At 45.9% G+C, this 22423-nt stretch overlaps 1 protein-coding gene across 1 annotated transcript in view; it reads left to right on the plus strand.

Moving 5' to 3' along the window:
• The window catches only part of WDR93 (WD repeat domain 93), a 47646-nt gene extending 31206 nt beyond the window's left edge, over nt 1-16440 (plus strand). The window contains exons 12-16 of the mRNA XM_064267124.1: nt 1461-1674; nt 3445-3508; nt 5410-5566; nt 5945-6146; nt 15955-16440. Of these exons, the coding sequence (XP_064123194.1) occupies nt 1461-1674; nt 3445-3508; nt 5410-5566; nt 5945-6146; nt 15955-16054 (737 nt within the window). The 3' untranslated portion in view covers nt 16055-16440. The remainder of the gene's footprint in view (nt 1-1460; nt 1675-3444; nt 3509-5409; nt 5567-5944; nt 6147-15954) is intronic.
• The last annotated feature ends 5983 nt before the right edge of the window (nt 16441-22423 follow it).

The following is a 22423-nucleotide window of genomic DNA, read 5'->3' on the forward strand; positions in this document are numbered from 1 at the left end:
GTCCTGCTGTCTCATTCATTCATTCCATAAACATTTATTAAACTTAATATATGCTGCTAAGAGCCCTGGTAGCACAGTGGTTAAGAGTTATGGCTGGTAAACAAAAGGTCAGCAGTTCAAATCCACCAGCCGCTCCTTGGAAACCCTATGGGGCAGTTCTACTCTGTCCTACAGGGTCTCGATGAGTTGGAATCGACTCAATGGCAATGGGTTTGGTTGTTTTGTTTTGTTTTAATATGTGTTGACATATTTTTTGTGGGCTTGCTCTGTGCCGGACACTGTACAGGTCCTGGAAGTATGACCATATCCTTCATTATCACACTCGAGTGAAGAAATGTCTTTTAGCACAGTGTGCCATGTCATGGTAGCCTCAGCTTCTTTCTCCCAGCCCCCAAACTCTCAAAATAAGCATATTTTCTTTCCTGCTACTCCACCCCGCCCCATTCAGCAGGATCCTCATAAGTATTGCAGCTCAGAGACCTATCAAGCAGTCAGTCTGAGACCAGCAGCTCCAATTGGTGGGGCCCCAGGACCCTGGTCCAGCTTTGCAGGTGCAGAAAATCAATGGTATCCATTTACCCTAAATTGATCAGCTGCTAGAGAAGTGTCTGCCTCTAACCAAACTTTTAAAAAAGTGATTAGTGAGTCAGTTATGTGTCATTTTACAATTGGATATGTGCTCCACTCGAGTGTGTAGTGGTCCATCTGGGCCAGCCCTCCTGGCAGACGAGTTCACCAGGCAAACCAGTGACAGTGCCCTGTTCATATGGAAGGTCATGCTCAGAACAGAAGCTGCCTGTCCTCAGGGAGGCTTCTGTCAAGCCATGGAGTGGCTTCCCTACTTGGCTATTTCCATCTGAAGAACTCAGTGGTTGTTTAGAATAAGAGGACGCTCTCCCCACATGGTACTAAGATGAATATGGACTAAAGGTCCTCCTGAATTTTATTTATTGCACCCACCACATAATTGTAGTAACTAAAGAGATTTCAAAGAAAGAAGAATGATCATAATTTCACAAGTACGTGCCCATTAACTTCTTTCCCTTTTTTCAGATACTGGTAAATTGTTGCTGTTTGGCCGCACACACAAAGACCTCTTATCTGAAACACCTCCCCTCTGCTGGTGAACCTTTGCAACCAGCTGTCAGCTGTAGCTCAGTATCTCCCTGGACTGTAGCTTCCCTCTGTTCCAGTGCTGGCTCTGCCCTTCTCCAGGGGTTTGGGTCTCCTCCTCCCCAGCTCTTGTCAGTACACAGAGGAGTTACCCCAGAAGGGAGCTCTTCTCTCCTCCCATTGGGCAATGGGTTTTACTGTTTTCACTCTCAGAGGGCACTCATTGCCTGATTGGTTTTGTCCCCACATCTACAAGTCCCTCCCATACTTGCCAGTCACAGACCCTGTGCCCATGTCTACATCCCCTGCCTCCTCTTCTGCCCTGCTCGTGTGATTTTTTTCTCCAGGTTTCCCTCTTGGGGTCATCGCTCTTCCAGAGGGATGTTTCTGCCAAAGCATTCACTTCCTAAACTACTTCCTGGTCCACAAAAAACAGAACATGTATCCCGAGGGGCCAGTGAAATCCAAAATGAAATGTGTGGTGTTGTGCACGGATGCCTCCCTGCATCTGGTGACAGCCAACGGGACCCAAGGACCCACCATCAGTGTGCTTGTGGAGAGGTCAGTGGCTTGAGGGCAGGACGATGCAAGGATTTGCCATACAGATGACACCGTTTAACAGTGTAAAACTGACAACCTCTCCAACAAGGATCCCCTTTCCCTAGAGTCATCAGTCTCCCCACGAGCGCCTCAAGATCACCAATGTCTTTTTTAGATAATTTTTTTAACAAAACCTTGTATGATGATACAAAATGATATCTTTCATATCCTAAGTTACCATGAAAAGAATTATTTCTGCAAAAATAGTCTAGCCTTTCATCAGTTTCTATAACGGTCTCTTTTTTTTTAATTGTGAGGTATTTTATGCATGCAAATGAATCTATATAAGGCGTAAAGAATAATGAACTAGATATCCCTATACCCACCACCAAGCTTAAGAATTAGATTATTTCCAGTTCCATTAAGGCTCCCTGCATGCCTCTGCTTGATCACATCCTTCTCTCTTCACCCCCAAAGGTAACCAACTTATTTGTGCACTAGGGCTGCTTTCTCTTGTTGCCGGAAATCCTTAGATTACCACGTGGTGAAGCTTGAGCTTGCCACATAACAAAGCGTCCCAGAACTGAGTGGCTTAAGACAATAATCATTGTTTAGCCTTCATCCTGTATGTCAGCACCTTGTTCGGGGCTTGGTTGGGCAGTTCTTCTTTTGGTCTTGCCTAGGATCTCACAGGTGCCTGCTTAAGATGATCTCATTTACATGTTTGGCAGTTGGTAGGCTGTTGGCCAGGGCACCTTGGTGCTCTTCCTAATGGCCTCTCCAGCAGGCTAGGTCAAACTTCACTACATGGTAATCTAAGGGTTTCCAGCAACAAGAGAAAGCAGCCCCAGGACACAAATACTTTTCAAGCCTCTGCTTGTGTTATTGTCATTAGTTGCTATCAAGTCAGCCCCCAACTCATGGTAACCCCATGGACAACAAGACAAAACCTGCCTGGTCCTGTGCCATCTCCACGATCGGTTGCAGATCAGACCATGGTGATCCACACGGTTTTCGTTGGCTGATTTTCAGAAGTAGATCAGCAAGCCTTTCTTCCTAGCCTGGAAGCTCTACTGAAACCCATTCAGCATCCCACAAGCCTCCACTGACAGATGGGTGGTGGCTATGCGTGAGATGCAATGACCAGGAATCAAACTGAGGTCTCCCGCATTGAAGGCGAGAATTCTTCCTCTGACCCACACCACTCCCCACCTCTGCTCCTGTTATATTTGCTAATGCTTCGCTGGGCAAAGCTAGCCACATGACTAAGCCCACATTCCTGCTTTGGAGAAATAGACTCCACCTTTTGATGGGAAGAGTACCAAATATTATGGCCAGTTTTTTTCCAGTCTACCACATCATTTTCCTAAATTCATCATTCTTTTGCTTTCCTTTAAGGGTTAACCGCATACATGACTTTATCCAAACACTATATTCTTTAGCTTTGCATGTACAAGGAACTTATAAATAGACATATTCTGTGTATTCCCCAACTTGTTTTTTGATGCTTTCTTCTGTAGCATGGTTCATGACAGTCGTACATGTAGCCCCAGTTCTTTTATTTTCATTGTTGCATTTCTTCCCGTTGTATAAACATACCACAATTATATTAGCCTTCTACCAGTGGATATTTGGGTTGTTCCTACTTTTTTGCTGCTATGAACAGTCTTCTTCATATCTCCTGGTGCTCATGTGCAAGGGCTTCTCCAGGATATCTGCCTAGGAGAGAACAGCAGAACTTTAAAACTCTTGCAGTAGAAGAACATCTGTGTGTCTGCTTGTTTCCTGTAGGCCGGAAAAGCACCTGAATGAAACCATCTGTGCAGTGGCCCCGGTCCCAGCCTCACCTGGCATGGTAGGTCCCCAGTGCCTCTTGTTCTTCAGTGAATTTGTTTATTTTTTCCTTCAAAAAATATTTGTTGAAGACCTACTATGTGCGGGGCCCTGGACTAACTTTTGGGTACACAGATATGAAAGACAAAGCCCTTGCCTTCAGGGAACTCACAGTTCAGTTGGAAAGGCAGACAAGTCAACAGGCAGCCACAGTAGAGCATGAGAAGGGCTGTGATACGATTATGCAGTGGATGCCACAGGACAGAGAGAGGGGCCACCTACGTGAACTTACGGAAGGCAGGCATGGGGGTGTGGCTTTCTGGCAGAAGTGACAGCTGAGGTGAGCTGAGCCAGGGGAGCTGAGAAGGCAGCCCCATGGAGGCAAGAGAGCACTGTGTGTCCAGGCACTACAGGAAACTCAGAGTAGCTGCAGGTCAGATTTGTGGTGGGTGTGAAAGGGAGAATTTGGGGCCAGGACAGAGAGGCCAGGCCATGGCGGGCTCTGTCCACCGGGGAGAAAAGAGGGACTGGACTTTGAGTGAGGTGGGGATTGACACAGCAAGAGGTTAAAGCTGGAGCACAGCATACCCAGAGAAGGGATGAGAGTGGAGAGGTGTACATGAGGAGATGGATTTCACAGTTCTGGGCAAGCCAAAGGAGAGGGAGGCATCCTGGCTTGGGGTCTCTGCAAAGCTGATTTACTAATTCTTACAGGGCCCACTGGAGCACAGGCCTAGAGCATGGCCCTGCTGACTGCAAGGGGCCGATAGAGCACCCAGAGGAGGTTCCAAGAGAGCCCAGGCTAAAAATGTAGGTTCAGTGCTCCCCAACCCGTTAGTGGTGGTTGAACCCACGGGCACAGTAGGTCCCCTAGTCAAAGAGAGGAGGTAAGTAGGAAAGAGGTTCCCAGAGGGTGCTGCCATCATTTACAAGACAAGCAGAGGAAAGTGAGCTCCCAGCAGGGTTGAGATGGACACCGACAGAAATCAGGAGAGAGTAGGTCCCGGAAGCTCAGGGACAAGTTTTAAGGTGAGAGCACAGTGTCCTGTGCTAAAGAGAAACCACATACAGTGAAACCTGTGAGAGCTGGAACTCGTGGGGGCAGACTTGTTTTTCCGGGTCTTGCAAGCTTTCCACCTCTGACAGGGCGCAGTCTTACCATTTTCTATTGCTCGTTTTAGTGGAAAATATTTCAGTTTTCCTTCTCTGACAGGTTTCCGCCTTACACAGATTCCAGCTTTCACAGGTTTTACCTTACCTTGTGGCGAACAGTGTCCGAGGCAGGATGGGGCCAATGGTCAGTGAGTGGAGGTGAAGGAGTGGAGATGCTGAGTAGACATTCTCTCAAGATGTTTGAATGTGAAGGGAAAGAAAATGTGGCTTAAGGAGGCCAAAGGGTCAAGAAGGACATCCTAAGGATTGGAGCAAGTTTAGAAGGTTTGTCTACAGAGAAGAAGGAGCCTGGGCAGGAGAGAGGCCCCATCTCAGATCTTGGGCGAGAGAGGGTCTACTGGATTGAGCAGGGTCTCGGAGATGGGGAGGAAAGGACATCGGAGACAGCTGCAGAACTGAGTCCTGACCACACATGGAGGGAGACCTCTCCAGTGGAGAGGCCAGGGGAGCTGGAAAGAAGAGCCAGGGCTACAAGGGGAAGAGCAGCACTGGATCAAACCCAGCACCTAGATGTGGGCCTATTTGCTGATAGTAACAACAACGGGGTGAGCACAGAAGACACGCATGTTTCTGCCATCCCCTGGGACAGGCTGGGTGGAACCAGAGACTGGGTGCACAAGAGCCAAATAAATTCTCTCTGCTTCTGTTTTTTATGTCCAGCTGCTTCTATTCTGAGCTGAACTCTAAACTACCTTCTGTGGGTAACAGAGTCCAGTAGAAATTCCCACTCACCGTCTCTTTGCTTCCCAGCTGCTGATCTTTTCCTGGGATGGCTCTGTGTGCCTCATGAATGTGGCCAAGCCTGAAATCATCTGTGCTTTTGCTCCGCCCAGATCCTACCACCTGGTGGTCCCTTGGAAGCCAGTATTTGTTGTATCTTTACACCATCCGTGTTTCCTGCTTCGAGGTACGGAAGGGGAACATGCCCAGACCTGTGGCTGCTGACCATTTCCCTGACATCTCAGCCCTCTCCCAAGCACAAGGCGGCCCCATCCAAGCCCCCCTGCCTTGCCCCACTCCTCCACCACGGGCCAAGAGGACATTGCAGTTTCGTTTCTCACAGAGCATTTTGTCAAAATGCTTGACAAGGTCTTCTTTCTGGACTCTTCCTCTGATCAAATGAGCCCCCCCACAGCCTGGTCCAGAGACCCAGCCTTTATAAACAGCATCACCCATGTACCCACCTGGGCCTGGAGCCTCTTGTCCTCCCCAGACTGCCCACCACCACACAGACCGTCCAGAGAACAATCACCATAGAGAAGACGGGGCTCTGGCTTCTTTTCAGGAGACCATCCAGATGAAATTGAATGTACCGGCAATGCCACGGAGATCAGAAATTCTATTTTCTATTTTAACTTTGAGGCCTACCCACTCCTGGAAAAGATCTCTGGAAACTGCACCATTCCTCAGAGTGACTTGACAGATAGCAACGCCTCCTCCGAGACACTGCCTTTGGAGAAGAGATGCGAGCAGTTCCTCCAGAAGAGGTAAAGAGTTTCGGGTCTACATCCCGGCCGGGTGTCTTGGGTTGTCTCTGGGTTGAAGGAAAGTGGGGTTTGTTTGATGGTAAGATCCTCTCAGCATTTAAATTCTCCCTTACCTGAATGATTCCACCATATTATAGCCCATGAGCCTCGCGCCAACTCATGTTCAGATTGGTAGAAAAGGAGTAATGAATTTGGTAGAAAAGAAGGGCTTCCACTTGATGTGTTCTTTCCGTCAAGACCATCTTTTCTTTTTACTTTCTCAATTTCTTATAAGAAAAAATGTTTGGACTATTAGACGCAATCATTTAAGACAGAGGTTGACAAACTTATAGCCTGTGTGCCGAATCCAGCCCACTGTCTATTTTTGTAAATAAAGTTTTATTGGAACACAGACATACCCATTTGCTTATGTATTATCTGTGCCTGCTTATGAGCTACAACTGAAGAGTTGAATAGTTGGAGCAGAGATCATATGACCCATGAAACCTAAAATATTTACCATCTGGCCCTTCACAGAAAATATTTGCCAACCCCTGATCTAAAGTCCTTTCCTTTATCCATCACCTAGAGCACAGTCCTGCTCTGACACGCATGCGGTCGCCGTGGGTCAGAGTCGACATCACAGCAATTGATTTGGTTTTTATGATAATGATGGGGATATTGGTGGTTTGGTGGTAGAGTTCTGACCTTCCATGCGGAGGACTCAAGTTCTGTTTCCGGCCAGTGCACTTCGTGTGCAGCCACCATCCATCTGTCATTGGTGGTTTGCGTGTTGCTGTGATGTTGAACAGGTTTCTACAGTGATTTCAGACTAAGAAGAAAAGCCTGGCTATCTACTGAAAACTAACCCACTGCCCTCGAGTCAATTCCGACTCATAGCGACCCTATAGGACAGAGTAAAACTGTCCCATAGAGTTTCCAAGGAGTGCCTGGCAGGTTCGAACTGCCGACCTTCTGGTTAGCAGCCGTAGCACTTAACCACTACACCACTAAAACCAGAACGCTAATAAAAATCCTGTGGATCACCATGCTCCGATCTGCAACCAATGATGGGGACGCTGCAGGACCGAGCGGCGTTTCATTCCGTCGTGCATGGGGCCGCAATAAGTAGAGGGTTGACACTAAGGCAGCTAACAACGACATGGTAATGATGATGGGTTGCATCCCTGTAAACCCAGGTTCGTTCCTGGGAAAATTTTGAACACTACCACTAGGTGGCCCTCCAGCTCCTCTGTGCTTTCCGTCTCCTGACTGCCTTTGCCCACTGTGGTTGTGTCAGCTTGTGTTGTGGGTTGCTTGGATGGTTTTCTGTATCTCCTGGAGGGAAGCGTGCCCATTCATCAGGAGAGGAATATGGGAACATGGGTGTTAGGAGGAGAGGGACAATGAAGAAGAGGACACCTGGCATGCCCCTGATTAAAATTTCTGAGGAATGCTCAGCTTTTCCTCACATGGAGGTTTCTGATTTGGACCCTTGATTGACTTGTCCTCAGGAGATGGAGCTGCAGAATTTTGAGGTGAAGGTTCATGATGTCTACAACTTACCGTCAAATGGTTTAGGAAAATACATATAGAGAGAAAGACAAATGAGCCCTGGGGGCGCAGTGGTTAAGCGCTTGGCTGCTAATGGAAAGGTTGGTGGTTTGAACCAGGGCTTCAGACTGGTTCCATTCAGGTTCAAACCCCTGCTGAGAATTTTCATTTCCACCCCAGGTATACTGAATCAGAATCTGCATTTACAAGATCCCCAGGTGATTCTTATGTATATTTCCCAGGAACTTGTTAGAAATGCAGCCGATTTGAAGCCCTGGTTTGAACCCACAGCCACTCCATGGTAGAAAAATGTGGCAGTCTGCTTCCTTAAAGATTACAGCCTTGAAAACTCCATGGGGCAGTTCTACTCTGTCCTATAGGGTCGGTCTAAGTTGGAATCGACTCAATGGCAACGGGTTTGGTTTTGGTTTTTACAGAGAAAAAGAGAGGGAGATAAAACCTTAACCTGTGGATCTAGGCGAAGGTTCCCTGTAGCATTCTTGCGACTTTTCTATAGGTTTGAAGTTTAAAAAAAAACGGGGGGGAGAAAATGCCCTAAAATGTTATAAATTATTACAATAAATTTGATAAAATATTATGCACAGTCTAACTTTGATTTTGAGTAAAAGAGAGGAGATGAGAAATATGTGTACCATTAGTGCAAATGGTTTTATTTGGGTGATGGAATTATATGTGATTTTTTTCTTCGTATTTTCCCTATTTGCAACTTTTCTACAAAAAATATGCAATATTAAGATAAATACATTAAAAATAATCATGAAACAAAACAAAACAAAAAGTCAAGAGTGATGAGAGGGTAGGCCATGGCTGTAACAAAGCAGTTCTCCTAGGTGGGGGGCATGGCATGGAGCTTTCTGGTGTTCTCGCTTGATGAGGCTCAGAAGACTCCTTGTTTAATGACCTCGTTTCCATTTTTGTCATTTCTTGTCCAATCCTCTCTTTTTACTGGCTAAGAAAGAGTGAGCTTCAATTTACTGAAAGTTTAAAGTCGGTTAACCACCTGTCAGAATGGGGCAAGGGCCAGCAGCTCCAGCTCTCGGCAGCTCACCTCCGGCTGGCTGTCCGTCAGTCCCTTATGGACGTTTGTCGCCCACAGCCAAGGTGCAAGTGGCTGTTGGCCCTCAGACACCTACTGAACCTTGCTTAGCCCTTGAAAGTTGCTTCAAGTGTAGAACTATTACCAGAACAGTAATTTCTCTTTTAAAAAATGATGTCATTTCTGATATAAGTTATATATGCGCTTGTAGAAATTTGGAAAACAGAAAAATATGAAGAAGAAAATTTAAATAACTCATAATACCACTACCCAAAATCACGAACACTGCCATTAATATGCTCATGAACTTCCTTCCAGGCTCTTTCCCAGGCATTTTTACTAAGATGAGGCTATATTTCATATTCACTTTTTTATCTGGCTTTATGTCACTCACGAATATAACTTAATGATTTTTTCACTTTGTTAAGAAAAACATCTTTGTAAACATCGTTTTAATGCCTGTGGAATATTCCACAGGAAGGATGTCTGTAATGTCCTCACCACTGCCCTGTGGTTGGACCTGTTCTGATAAGAAGAAGAGTTGTTTCAGCCCTGACTTCCCCCAGTCTCCAGAATACCAGAGGCCCACCTCTTCCTTCCCTGCTGTCTCTCCTCCCTGTCAACAAAGCTTAGCTCCAAGGTTCCACATCCCACTCCCTCCCCAGGAGGGTCCCACACAGCTGGGTGGGGCGGAGAGGAATGCCTCCTGAGGATCCGTCTGCAGGGAGGGAGCCAGCGAGGCTGACCAAATGGGGCATTGGTGGCCAGGGCAGGGTGAACTTTGTGGACTAACCATCCACCGCAGGAACTGGGTTCCCAGGCACCCTTAGGGATCTGATTGGAGGGAACATTTACTAGGATCTGGTCATAGTATTCGAATTACCTCTCTCGTGGCAACTTATTTTCTAAATCAAGTCCCAGAGAGAAATTGGGAAACACTTATGATTTGAAGAAACCCTTTCCTGTGCTACTTGCTCTGAGGTCTGATTTCTGGGTCTTTTCCAAAGAGCATTCCCCCCGCCCCAACATTTCCTAATGAGAAATTTCAAACATACAGCAGCTTAGAAAAAATTTCCAGTAAACAGCCACAACCAAGGTTATCATTAACATTTTACTGTGCTTGTTTTATCACAAATCTCCAGCTGTGGCCCAAGGATTTTAATCCCTTTTTTATCTCCTTACTCCTTGAGTCTGAAAGAGTTTCCATTGGCCCTAAAACTGGGTGAAACTTTAAGGCAATGGAATCATGTGGCAATAGACACTAAGTTGCAGAGTTGCAATAGTCAGTCCCAATTGTTTTTGCAAAACCCGCACTGGGAATTCTGTTGGCAGTCAGGGTGAAACAGAGCCGTCTTTAGGGCTTGAGATGTGGCAAGTCAGCATCCAGTGTCAACCCAGACCTCCAGGGGGCGCCATTTCCATCTGGCTCCACTCCCTGTCTGCTTCAGTGTCCGCCATCTCTGGCTGGGTCATCCTTCTTTTGATCACAGCGCCCAAACTCATTGCCGTCAAGTCGATTCTGACTCATAGTGACCCTATAGGACAGAGTAAAACTGCCCCATAGTGTTCCCTAGGAGTGGCTTTTGTATTCAAACTGCCAACCTTTTGGTTAGCAGCCTTAGCTCTTAACCACTGCGCCACCAGGGCTCCTTTTGATCACCAAAAAAAAAAAAAGAAAACCCAAACCCAGGACCGCTGAGTCGATTCCAACTCATAGCGACCCTATAGGACAGAGTAGAACTGCCCCATAAAGTTTCCAAGGAGCGCCTGGCAGATTCGAACTGCCAACCCTTTGGTTTGCAGCCGTAGCACTTAACCACTACACCACCAGGGTTTCCCCTTTTGATCACAAGGGGACAAAATTTCAGGACACCAGTAAACAGACAAAAAACAAAGGGCCTCTCTCACTTTATTCCCTGTCAAATACAAGATCAAGCAGGATCCAGGTTCTACCCACCCAGCTTTCACCTGGAAGGTGGGTTTCTGATATGACCCAATAGTCCCAGACCTACAGTGAGGGGTGGGCAGGCCCTGTGTGGACACCAGGTGACCAGCTTCTAGCATGCCTGGACGAGGGCAAGGGATGGTATCCTGACCCCCTGCTCCCACCAACTATCGCTGAGGCAGAATTTGTGGGCCAGTGGTGTCAGCAAATCCTATTGCCTTTCTTGAGAAACAAAGGGAATCTCTCCAAAAATCATTTATAGACTCATAGACCCCAAATGTGGGAACAGTTAAAGGCTTTGCGTAAGGGATTCGCCAAAGTTCCATCTTCACTCCTGCCTTGTGGATAGACAGCCTTTCTTTTTGGAAGATGCACACACACGCTTTGTCAGTACTTGACCTAAAAGCAATAGACAAAGGGTGTAGTTTGTTATGCTACCATGGGAAGGAAAAAAATCTTCATTTGCTGCTAGTGGAGGGAGGTATGTCAGGCTTCAGGGATGGCTTTTCCCAGATGATTCCTGTAAAACCCACCTACTGGTTAGTGCCAGTCTCAGATGAACCAGATATCCACTCCACTCCTTCCGTGGCTGCTGAGCACACACCACATAGCTCACACCACATAGCACCTTGCCAAGCTGTCATATGCTCTCTCTACACCACAGCACCCCCAGACCAACACCACAGCACCCCCAGACCAATACCACTCACACCTCCCACCACCTTTGCCTGGCTTTCAGTGGATAACCTCACCTCCTGCTCCCCAGAGAACTTCAGTCCTTCAGCGGCCCCTCACCTCATCACCCCACCCCAGTCCTCCAGTCCTGCCTGCCTCCTGACTCAGGGAAAGAGGCACCCTGCTCACTGATACTCCCTTCTGGATTCCTGGTCCCAGGCTACCCTCTCCTCTAGGACACTAAGCCCTTGCTTCATCAGTCTCTCCTCTTCCATCTGGTGGGCAACGTCCTCCCCTCCACTGGCTTGTCCTAATCATGGAGTAGTGTCTCCATGTTCCCGTGTTAGGATACAACCCCCTCAGCTCTGCAGCGACTGATTTCTCCTCCACTCTGAGTCAGGCTCCAGGGAATCGCAGTCAACACACCACTCCTCTGTCCTCCGCTGCTGTTTGCTCCTCAACCCACTGCAGACTGTGGGTCCATCTGACCCCACCTTTCCCACCAAGCATCCTTACCCAGTTACTTTTGAGAGTTTTTCCTAATATTCTTGTAGTAAATTCTTAGAGGTGGGATTTCAGAGTCATGGGATAGGTACATTTTAACTGTGGTGGTTTTACCCACTGGATAGCACATTGCCCTGGATCACTCCATGTGAGGATGGCCGTGTCCTCACCCCTTCCCTCTACTGAATAGGAAATGACGGACAAAAATTGATAGCTCATGATTATTTTAATTTGGAAATTAAGGAGTTTACACATCTTTGCATTACGTGTATCGTAAGTTTCCATCTCTTCTGTGAATTGCCCTGGTTCATTTTCCTGTGGTGTGTTCGTTTTCTTTTGATTTTAGGAATTCTTTGTCGACATGTTGGAAGTCATTTTCCGTAGTTTGCCTTTGGGTTGGAGTTATTTTGGTTGCTTGTTTAGTCAGACAGAAGCTTGAAGTATTTATGTAGCTGGAGTTTTCCGTCTTTTCTCTTAGACTTCGCTTCATGAGGTGAAAAGCCTGGAGTAAGGCTGGGGAGATGGGGAGGAGGGGTCACTAGGGTCCTGACTCTGGCTCCCTCTAGCTCTGTGACTGAGGCCAAGTTTTAACCTCCCCAAACCTCTGTCCTCATTTATAAAACCGAGGTCTGAGTTGCATCTCTCAAACGGCATTGGAAGAGGGGGTGGGCCTTGGTCCGGAGGGAGCATCTCTCTCAAAGGGCATTGCCTGGCATACTAAGTAAAAGTTGTTGTTGTTGGGTGCTGTCAAGTCCATTCCAACTCATAACCTCACCAGTGAAGGAGCTTGGTTTGAACACCAGCAGTTTGAGTCCAAAGTCTGAGCTTGTAATCTGCACAGAACTCAGCCTCTCACTCACACACTAGCAAAGATGTCTGTGTACGAAGACGTTCACGGCAGCCCTGCTCATCCTAGCGAAAGATGGGCAACCTAAGAGTCGTCAGTAGGGGGAAGGATGAGGCAGGTCTGTAAGTGCTTCCCAGAAGTGATTCCTGGTGTATATATTCCTAGCATATATAAGCAGGGTGTACAATGGCATGTTGCATGCTTCCATTTAAGTTATAGAAAAAAAAAGTTGTATGCATGTTTATGCTTGTGTATTTGTAAAAAAAAAAAAAATGTTAAAGGATTTACAAGAAGCTTTATAGTTGTTTTGGGAAGAGAAATTAAGAAAATCTTTTCATTATCTCCCCACTGGTATTATTTGATTTTTAAAAAGCAATGCAGAGTTACTTCTTTCAGTTAAACATATTTTAATGCATTAAGCTCCAGACACGTCTCCACACGGTTGTCTCACGTGCAGAGCCTCAAAGCAAACCCAAAGCCACAATCATTCTGTCTCCCTCCAAAAGTGCTCCTGGTCATTTTGTCCTAAGCTTTTTAAGTCCTCCCACTCACTAAGGTCCCGAAGCAGAAAGCCGGGTGGTGTCCTATACTCTGTTCCCACCACGTCCCACCCCCTCTTCCAAACAGAAACCCTCTCCACCTGCTAACAGGGGCCATCTCCAGATGCTGCATAAGGGGTGAATCTGGGCTTCTCTGATTTTTCTATACCGAACATGCATTTATTTGTTATTCTAAAAGAGCCAAAACTCTTATTTTTTTTTATAATTTTTATTGTGCTTTAAGTGAAAGTTTACAAATCAAGTCAGTCTCTCACACAAAAACCCATATACACCTTGCTACATACTCCCAATTACTCTCTTCCTAATGAGACAGCTCACTCTCTCCCTCCATTCTCTTTTTGCGTCCATTTCGCCAGCTTCTAACCCCCTCTACCCTCTCATCTCCCCTCCAGGCAGGAGATGCCAACATAGTCTCAAGTGTCCACCTGATCCAAGAAGCTCACTCCTCACCAGCATCCCTCTCCAACCCATTGTCCAATCCAATCCATGTCTGAAGAGTTGGCTTTGGGAATGGTTCCTGTCCTGGGCCAGCAACAGAGGGTCTGGGGGCCGTGACCACCGGGGTCCTTCTGGTCTCAGTCAGACCATTAAGTCTGGTCTTTTTATGAGAACTTGGGGTCTGCATCCCACTGCTCTCTGGCTCCCTCAGGGGTTCTCTGTTGTGTTCCCTGTCAGGGAAGTCATCGGGTGTAGCTGGGCACCATCCAGTTCTTCTGGTCTCAGGATGGTGTAGTCTCTGGTTCATGTGGCCCTTTCTGTCTCTTGGGCTCGTAATTACCTTGTGTCCTTGGTGTTCTTCATTCTCCTTTGATCCAGGTGGGTTGAGACCAATTGATGCACCTTAGATAGCTGCTTGCTAGCGTTTAAGACCTCAGACGCCACTCTTCAGAGTGGGTTGCAGAATGTTTTCTTAATAGATTTTATTATGCCAATTGACTTAGATGTCCCCTGAAACCATGGTCCCCAAACCCCTGCCCCTGCTACACAGGCCTTCGAAGCATTCAGTTTGTTCAGGAAACTTCTTGCTTTTGGTTTGGTCCAGTTGTGCTGACCTCCTCTGTATTGTGTGTTGTCTTTCCCTTCACCTAAAGTAGTTCTTATCTGCTATCTAATTAGTGAATACCCCTCTCCCACCCTCCCTCCCTACCCCCTCTCATAACCAGAATGTTTCCTTCTCAGTTTAAACTATTTCTCAAGTTCTTATAATAGTGGTCTTATACAGTATTTGTGCTTTTGCAACTGACTTGACGGCACTGGGTTTAATTTCACTGAGCATAATGCCTTCCAGGTTCCTCCATGTTATGAAATGTTTCACAGATTCCGCGCTGTATTTATCAATACGTAGTATTCCATTGTGTGAATATACCATAATTTATCCATTCATCCGTTGATGGGCACCTTGGTTGCTTCCATCTTTTTGCTATTGTAAACAGTGCTGCAATAAACATGGGTGTGCATGTATCTGTTTGTGTAAAGGCTCTTATTTCCCTAGGATATATCCTGAGGAGTGGGATTGCTGGATCGTATGGTAGTTCTATTTCTAGCTTTTTAAGGAAGTGCCAAATCGATTTCCAAAGTGGTTGTACCATTTGACATTCCCACCAGCAGTGTATAAGTGTTCCAATCTCTCCACAGCCTCCCCAACATTTATTATTTTGTGTTTTTTGGATTAATGCCAGCCTTGTTGGATTGAGATGAAATCTCATTGTAGTTTTGGTCTGTATTTCTCTAATGGCTAACGATCGTGAACATTTCCTCATGTATCTGTTAGCTACATGAATGTCTTCTTTAGTGAAGTGTCTATTGATATCTTTTGCCCATTTTTTAATTGGGTTATTTGTCTTTTTGTAGTTGAGTTTTCGCAGTATCATGTAAATTTTAGAGATCAGGCGCTGATTGGAAATGTTACAGCTAAAAACTTTTTCCCAGTCTATAGGTAGTGTTTTTACTCTTTTGGTGAAGTCTTTGGATGAGCATAGGTGTTTGATTTTTAGGAGCTCTCAGTTATCTAGTTTTTCTTCTGCATTCTTAATAATGTTTTGTATACTGTTTATGCCTTGTATTAGGGCTCCTAAAGTTGTCCCTATTTTTTCTTCCATGATCTTTATTGTTTTAGGTTTTATATTTAGGTCTTTGATCCATTTTGAGCCCGCCAAAACTCTTATTTTTTAAAAGACTCAAATTGTCTCATCTTCTGTGAGGACTCCCCATTTAAGGTTGATCCCTCCCTCCTTGCTGAGTATTTAAGTGCACCTTTTGAAAATGTTTCTCTACTCTGTTGCCCTTACTAAACTGAGGGGAGGGGCTGTCTTGTTCCCTGTGGTCTTCCCAACACTTGCACCAGTGCCTGTCTCTTGTTGATGCTGAAGAAATGTTTGTTAAATGGAATTGTCAGCATTCTTATATATTTAACCTTGGCCCATGCCAAGGTTAAACTGGACTTCTAGTCCCTAAATTAACCATCCCTTCTGCAGCCTCATGTTCTAGCAAGTTGGACCTATCATTCCCTCAATACAGTGCCTGCTACGTACCAGACTGGGTCCCAAGAACACAGAGATGAAGTAAATATGTCATTTTGGAGTTTCTTGAATTAGCACAAGATTGGTCAAGGTCTTCTCTGGGAACCTGGGGGCCGGGCACTGCAGCACAAAGCGGATTCCTCTTATGTCCTGTTGTGTGGCCCCCAGGTTTGAGAAGGTGATGAAGAACACGATGAGAGATCAAGAGCACTGGACCCGGCTTCGGAGGTACTCCTTGTTTCTCCAAAGAGAAGGCTTTCAGAAGTGACATGGCCACCATGCCGGGGCCGTCTGTGAAGGCTTCTGCCACCAGGCAACTGTTTCCTAGGACACACTGAGTCAAAGGCATGTGGTAACAAACCACAGTGACAAGGAACTACACTCCCCAGGCCCAAGGGGCCTGGATTGTGGTCTGGGACCTTTGCAAAGCCAGCAGAGAGAAAAGGTACTCTCTTGGGGGCCTTCAACCACTAAGCCTCTTGTCAGAGCCCTCACGGGGGAGCATGTGTTACCCAAATAAACAATGGTATTGTTTCCAGAAGCCAAAGTTTCTGTGGTTTGTAACTTACTGTTCCCACCCAATCCAGACTCCAGCAGGGCCCAGCCAATGATTCCAACCAGAGTCCCAGGCTTTCTGAGGGCTGCTCACATCATAGGCCCAGGAGAGTCACTTTTGTCAAATGAGCAAGACGGCCAACATGCCCTGGCTAATCTGTGTCCCTTTTTTCTCTCCACCCACTTTATAACCCTGCTGGTTCATAACTTTTTCAGAATTGTTTTGAAGAGTTGGAGGCTCTGAGGGGGTAAGTGACTGACTGCCTGTGGCCACACAAGTAAGGGGATAAGTGACTGACTGCCTGTGGCCACACAAGTTTGAGAGGCAAAGACCAGAAAGGCAGAAACTGTGCTGCTCTGTCCCCCCACCCCCACCCCCACCCCCACCCCCACCCCCACCCCCACCCCCACCCCCACCCCCACCCCCACCTCTGCTGGCCCAGGAACCCTAGAGAAGGCTGGGCGCTAGGGACACGTGAGAAGGCAGGGGGACACCTTTCTCTTCTCTAGAAACTGCCCTTCCTGAGAGAAATGAATGGAGGGCTCTGCAGCAGCTCAAGAGATACATCTTCCTCGCCGAGGACACCATGTGATCCCTTTGAGAACTGCAGGTGGCTAACTATGTCCCAGCCTTGCCCTAGGCAAAACCAGCCCAGAAGGCTGACTGCAGACAGGGTTTGTGACTGCTTCTTTCATGGCCCAGCCCACCTCGCCCCTGGGCCACATACCATGCTCCTCCTTGGCACATCACCTCCCTCATGGAACTGGCACTGACTGGCTAAATGTCCCCTGATGGAATGGGTCCCCGCCCGAGGCACTCTGCTTTCTCTCTTCCCCACCATGGGAGTAAGGACACAGCACCAGAAAAAACTTTTACAAGAATTTCTTCCTTTGGGCCAGACCACACTCTACATAGCAGGCAGTGTGGCAGCTGTCTTTTGAGATGAGGGAGGAAAACTTAGATAGTCTTGGCTTTACATGTCACCTGAAGGTGGTGGAGAACGAACATTTATGAGATATCTATGGGGGGTTGTGTGTTTTACTTTTAAGCCATAAGTAACCTTGTGAAATGTAGATATTATTCCCATTTTACAGATGGGGGTTACACAGCTTACAACAGCCTATAACAAGTCCACATGGACTTTTTCAGCATCAAGTGTCAGAAGCCCAACTCTAGTAAAAGGGGAATTTGTTGGCTCATATAACTTAACCATCCTGGAGTAATGTTTTTGGTGTACCGGATGTAGTTGTTGAAATAGCATCAGGAACCCCCCTCCATCTTTCAGCTGTGAGTCCCTTTCAGGTCAGCCCTCTACTTGGATGGCAAAATGATACCAGAAGCAACCAGAGCAAGCTTACCTTTCTTAGTGGTTCCAGCCAACATCCTGTGTAAAGGAATTTTAAAATTTGAGGTACCTGAGAAGATCTGAAGTGGCCGACTTGAGGTTTGAATGCAACTCCTCTGTAGCTAATTCTGTTTCTACCCTAGCAACAGCCACTTTCTGTGCAGACATAATCATGAAATTAAGAAATGTCTGGTAATGATGACATAATTACCCTGCAGCCTTCCCCTCTCATCACATACCCTTATAATTACCACATTGTAACTAAGCTAAGGAAGACATATATATCTTTTTAAGTTAATCAAGGAGCTTCCACTAGAAGAAGCCCTCTGCCTTAGTGAGTTCCCACGCAGGAAGTTCTGCCTTACAAGTTCCTGCCATAAGAAGCCTCACCTTAAAATGATCTACTACCAATTGAGTAATGTCTTTCCATGACCTAAGCCTGTAATTACCAATCAAGTGATTTTTTCAGTGATCTGAGTTTGCACATATGAATCAACTACTGTACTTCATGTCCTTTGTTTCCCCCTTATAAAATGTCACTGCCGAGACACCATATTAGATTACTGGATTCTACTGCGTAGCGTTCAGTCTATCTCCAGCTTGAGCTGTCTCTTTACTGTCAATAAATCTCTCAATTTTACATTAATCAGAGTATGGACAGTTACTATATGACATTAAAGGGCTTAGTCAGCAGGATTCTGAAAGAAATTTATCTCCAGTGTTCCTAAGAAGTCATGGAACTGGCTTACCCTGGCACCAGCAAGGGCCCTTTGTGCCCAGAACCATCTCCTTGAATTCTCAGGGCCTGCAGGAGGTAAGCCTCTCAGATCGAAGCCTCTGCTTATTGTGAAGATGGCTCTTTGAGAGATTGTCTACCTTTTCTCTATACCTTCCTTCATTTTCTGCTCATCTCATGAGTGTCTCACTGGGCTCATTATTGAACTCTCTTTTCTTCTTTTTTTTCTGGTGCACCAGAAAGTTTTTGCGCACATTTAGGCCTTTAATGCTTGCAAATTTTTCAGTAAGATTGGGAATGCCACATACAAGATTGGGGCAGGACCCCCAATGGGACTCCGGCAGCTCCTTCTGGTCCTGGTTCAGTCCTGTATTCAGGCCAATGGCATGTACTTGCTGCGAGAAATTTAAAAGATCAGTGGCCATCATGGGGTCATTAATTTAACTAAATTAATCTGCACAGTAAATTAGAAGCTAAGGGATCCTGTATCAAAGAAAACTAATAGGAGGCATTTTTTTTTTTTTTAATTAGTGCTTGAAAGCTTCCAAAAGAAATCAAAATATTGTTTGCCTCCTTACAGGAGACAGTTTTGAAACAAGCTAAACAAATTAAAAGTTACAGTGTTGAAGCTCTGTAACCTTGCCAGGTACCTACCTGGCAACAGCCACTATACCCTCTCTTTCCCAAAATGGTGGAGTACCCAGCATATATAATCCACCCTAGCCTCAGACACCCAGCTTCCTTCCTTTCCCTCCTCTCCTCTGGCAGCCACTCCTCTTTACACACATTTACCATCCTACCCCCCAAAAAACACCTTATCTGGACTCTCACACTACCCTAAAGAACCTTCAGAAGAAGAAAAATCTGTTTCTGAAATACCTCTTGAAACTAAATATCCAGAGGAGGCCTAGGAACCTCCTCATGTTACATTTGCCCCATGGTCTAAAGTGGAACTTCGTGCCATTGCAAAGAAGTTTTCCAATCCATGCAAAAATCCCCACAAGTTAAACCAGGAATTAAAATTTTTAGCTGAAACTTATAAACATGGCCTGGAAGACTTATATAATTTAATAAATATGTTAAGCACATGAAACAAATGTGTGCGCCCTTTGTCCCGCCTCCTAACCAGCCTGCTGATTAAATCAAGAGAGAGTACCCCAGGGAGATTGTGCCTCAGCAGCTTGTATGTGCTCTGGGTAGAAACTGCTGCCATAGCGGTGACTTTCCAAAGGCAGAGGGAAGGAAACAGTAAGAAGGCTATGTGCTGGCCACTTCGCCCCCCCCACCCCCCACCTCAGCCCTGGATGGCTTAAGCCCTAGTGGCAGTGATGTCTGTGGGCAACAGCACGTCCTCCTCCTAGTGCTGGCTGTGGCAGCCACATGGCCCGATTAAACTGTTTACAGGCTGGCTGTGCCTGAGCTTGGCGTCCATGTGGCTGGCGCAGCAAATGTGGACACTGCAAAATCCACTCACCCACTCCCTGTACATAAACATAACAAGTGACCCAGGCAGGTTGGCAGTGGCCGTAGGTGGCAAGAAAAAAAAAAAAAAAACACCAGGTGCAAGGATCAGAGCAGGGCCATGGCAGCCTGATCTTCCCACTCTCAACCTGGCTGTTGTGCCAAGTGGTGTGGTAAGAAGGCAGCCAGGCCTTTGCCCCACCACCCTGGTTCACTGGAAAGTTTTCTCCACAACCCCTAGGTGCCCAGCTGTAGCCCATGGTGCCTTTTGTTGCCCAGCGTGGGCAACGAACAACTTCCCCTCCCGACTTCCTGGGGCTGGATCATGGCTTCCCAGGAGCCCTGCAGTGTTTCTGGTCCCCCAGCAGTAATTGCAGATGCTCAGCCCCCTTGGAGTCTGCTCCCGGAGTCAGAATGCAAAGGACTTAAGGGCTGATGCATGGTGAAAGACACATATATAACACCGAGGCCTGGGATTTAAAGGAATGGACCAAACACATTTTCCCAGACAGCCTTTATAACGCTTGAGCAACAAAATGAAAAGCTTGTCCCTTTTTTTTCCTAATTCAATCTCTGAACATACAAAGGGTCGACATTGTTGCAATAAGTTAATAATTTACTGGGCTGTTCTAACTCTCAACAGGCATGTCTTACCAATAGTGTCCTGTTGTTACAACATTTGGACAAAGGTCACAAGGCCTCCAAAGAAAAATTAGTTAGCCCAATTGTCTGTTAAGTACTTGAGACATATAATCTCAGCAAAGGGAGTCACTGTAAACACCAAAATGAAAAAGAGACTATCTTGGTATATCGTGTCTGAGACAAAAAAAAAGATTTTTAGAATTCTGCAGATACTGCAGAACTTGGATATCAAATTTTTCTTTGCTGGCTCAACCTCTTTACTATTATCTTAAGAGTTCAAAGCCTGACCCCCTTTCAACTATCCAAAGATGTCCAAAAGTCCATCACTCAACTAAAAGAAGCATTAATTAACACTCCTACTCTAGGGTGGGGCCCTAGTGATGTGGTGGTTAAGAGCTCAGCTACTAACCAAAAGGTTGGCAGTTCGAATCCACCAGCCAGTCCTTGGAAACCCTATGCAGCAGTTCTACGGCGTCCTATAGGGTCACTATGAGTCAGAATTGACTCAGTGGCAATGGGTTTAATTTTTTGTTGTTGTTTGTTTAGGGTTCCTGAATTATAATTCAGACTTTTGACTTTTTGTCCACAAAACTTTTAAAAATACTCTAGAAGTCCTTATTTGAATACACGCGGAGGACAACAGAAACTCATTAGTTATTACAGTATCCCGCTGAACCCTGTAGCAGGGGGCTACCACTCTTGCCCTACAGCAGTTGCTACAACTGCTAGACTAATTAAGACCACAGCAGATATAGTTTTGAGTAATTTTTATTAGCATTTATGTTCCTCAAATGGTGTCAGCCATTCTAAATTCAACATCAACGCAACATCTTTCAGCCAACAGGCTGGCTTATGAAGTTCTCTTTTTGGCAGCTTGTAATATTCAGTTACATACTGTAACCTCTCTGAATCCAGCTCTGTGGTTACCTTTACCTAATAATGATAACCATCCACCCTATGATTGCTTAAATCTTACTAAACAGCTTTTGTCTCCTAGACGAGATTTACAAGAAACCTCATTATCAAGTCCTGATTTCATCCTATTTGTTGATGCATCATATTTAAAGGTTAAACCTACCAGCTGTCATTACCAGGGAGGACATGCTCTGGCCACTTCCACCGACATCCTTGAAAGTGGCACACTTTCTGACATCACTTCAGCTCAGCAAGCTGAAGTGATTGCACTTATGAGAGCTTAAAAACTGGCTTCTGGACGGTAGGTAAATACACAGATTCAAGGGTTTTTTTTTTTTTTTTAATTACTCATGATTTTGGTATGTTATGGAAACAAAAGCGTTCCTAACTTCTTCTAGGACCCAAGTTAAAAATATCCCTTTAGCAGCAGACCTCCTGGAAGCCCTTTTTCTACCCTCTGAGCTTGCTGTAATTAAAATCCTGGCCCATCAACCCAAAGGGGTTCCACAAACAGGAAGTTAAAGGAAACAACTTAGCTGAAAAAGCAGCTAAACAACTGCTTTGCAGTTACCCTTTAAAGATGCCATCCTCCTTCATGACCACAGTAATTCCAGTCGTGATCATGACGAAAAGAATAGATAATAATAGTAGAATGGTTAGTACACCTATAAATACAGTATCTTAGTTATCTAGTGCTGTTATAACAGAAATACCACAAATGGATGGCTCTAGCAAAGGAAAATTTATTCCCTCACAGTCTAGGAGACTAGAAGTCCAAATTCACGGTGCCAGCTCTAGGGGAAGGCTTTTTCTCTCTGTTGGCTTTGGGGGAAGGTCCTTGTCATCAATCTTCCCCTTTTCTAGGAGCTTCTCAGCACAGGAACCCCGGGTTCAAAGGACACAATCTTCCCCTGGCTCTTGCTTCTTGGTGGTAGGAGGCCCCCCTGTCTCTTTGCTCGGTTCTTTCTTTTGTATCTCAAAA

This window comes from Loxodonta africana, chromosome 13, assembly GCF_030014295.1.
Source record: "Loxodonta africana isolate mLoxAfr1 chromosome 13, mLoxAfr1.hap2, whole genome shotgun sequence".
Lineage (NCBI taxonomy): Eukaryota > Metazoa > Chordata > Mammalia > Proboscidea > Elephantidae > Loxodonta > Loxodonta africana.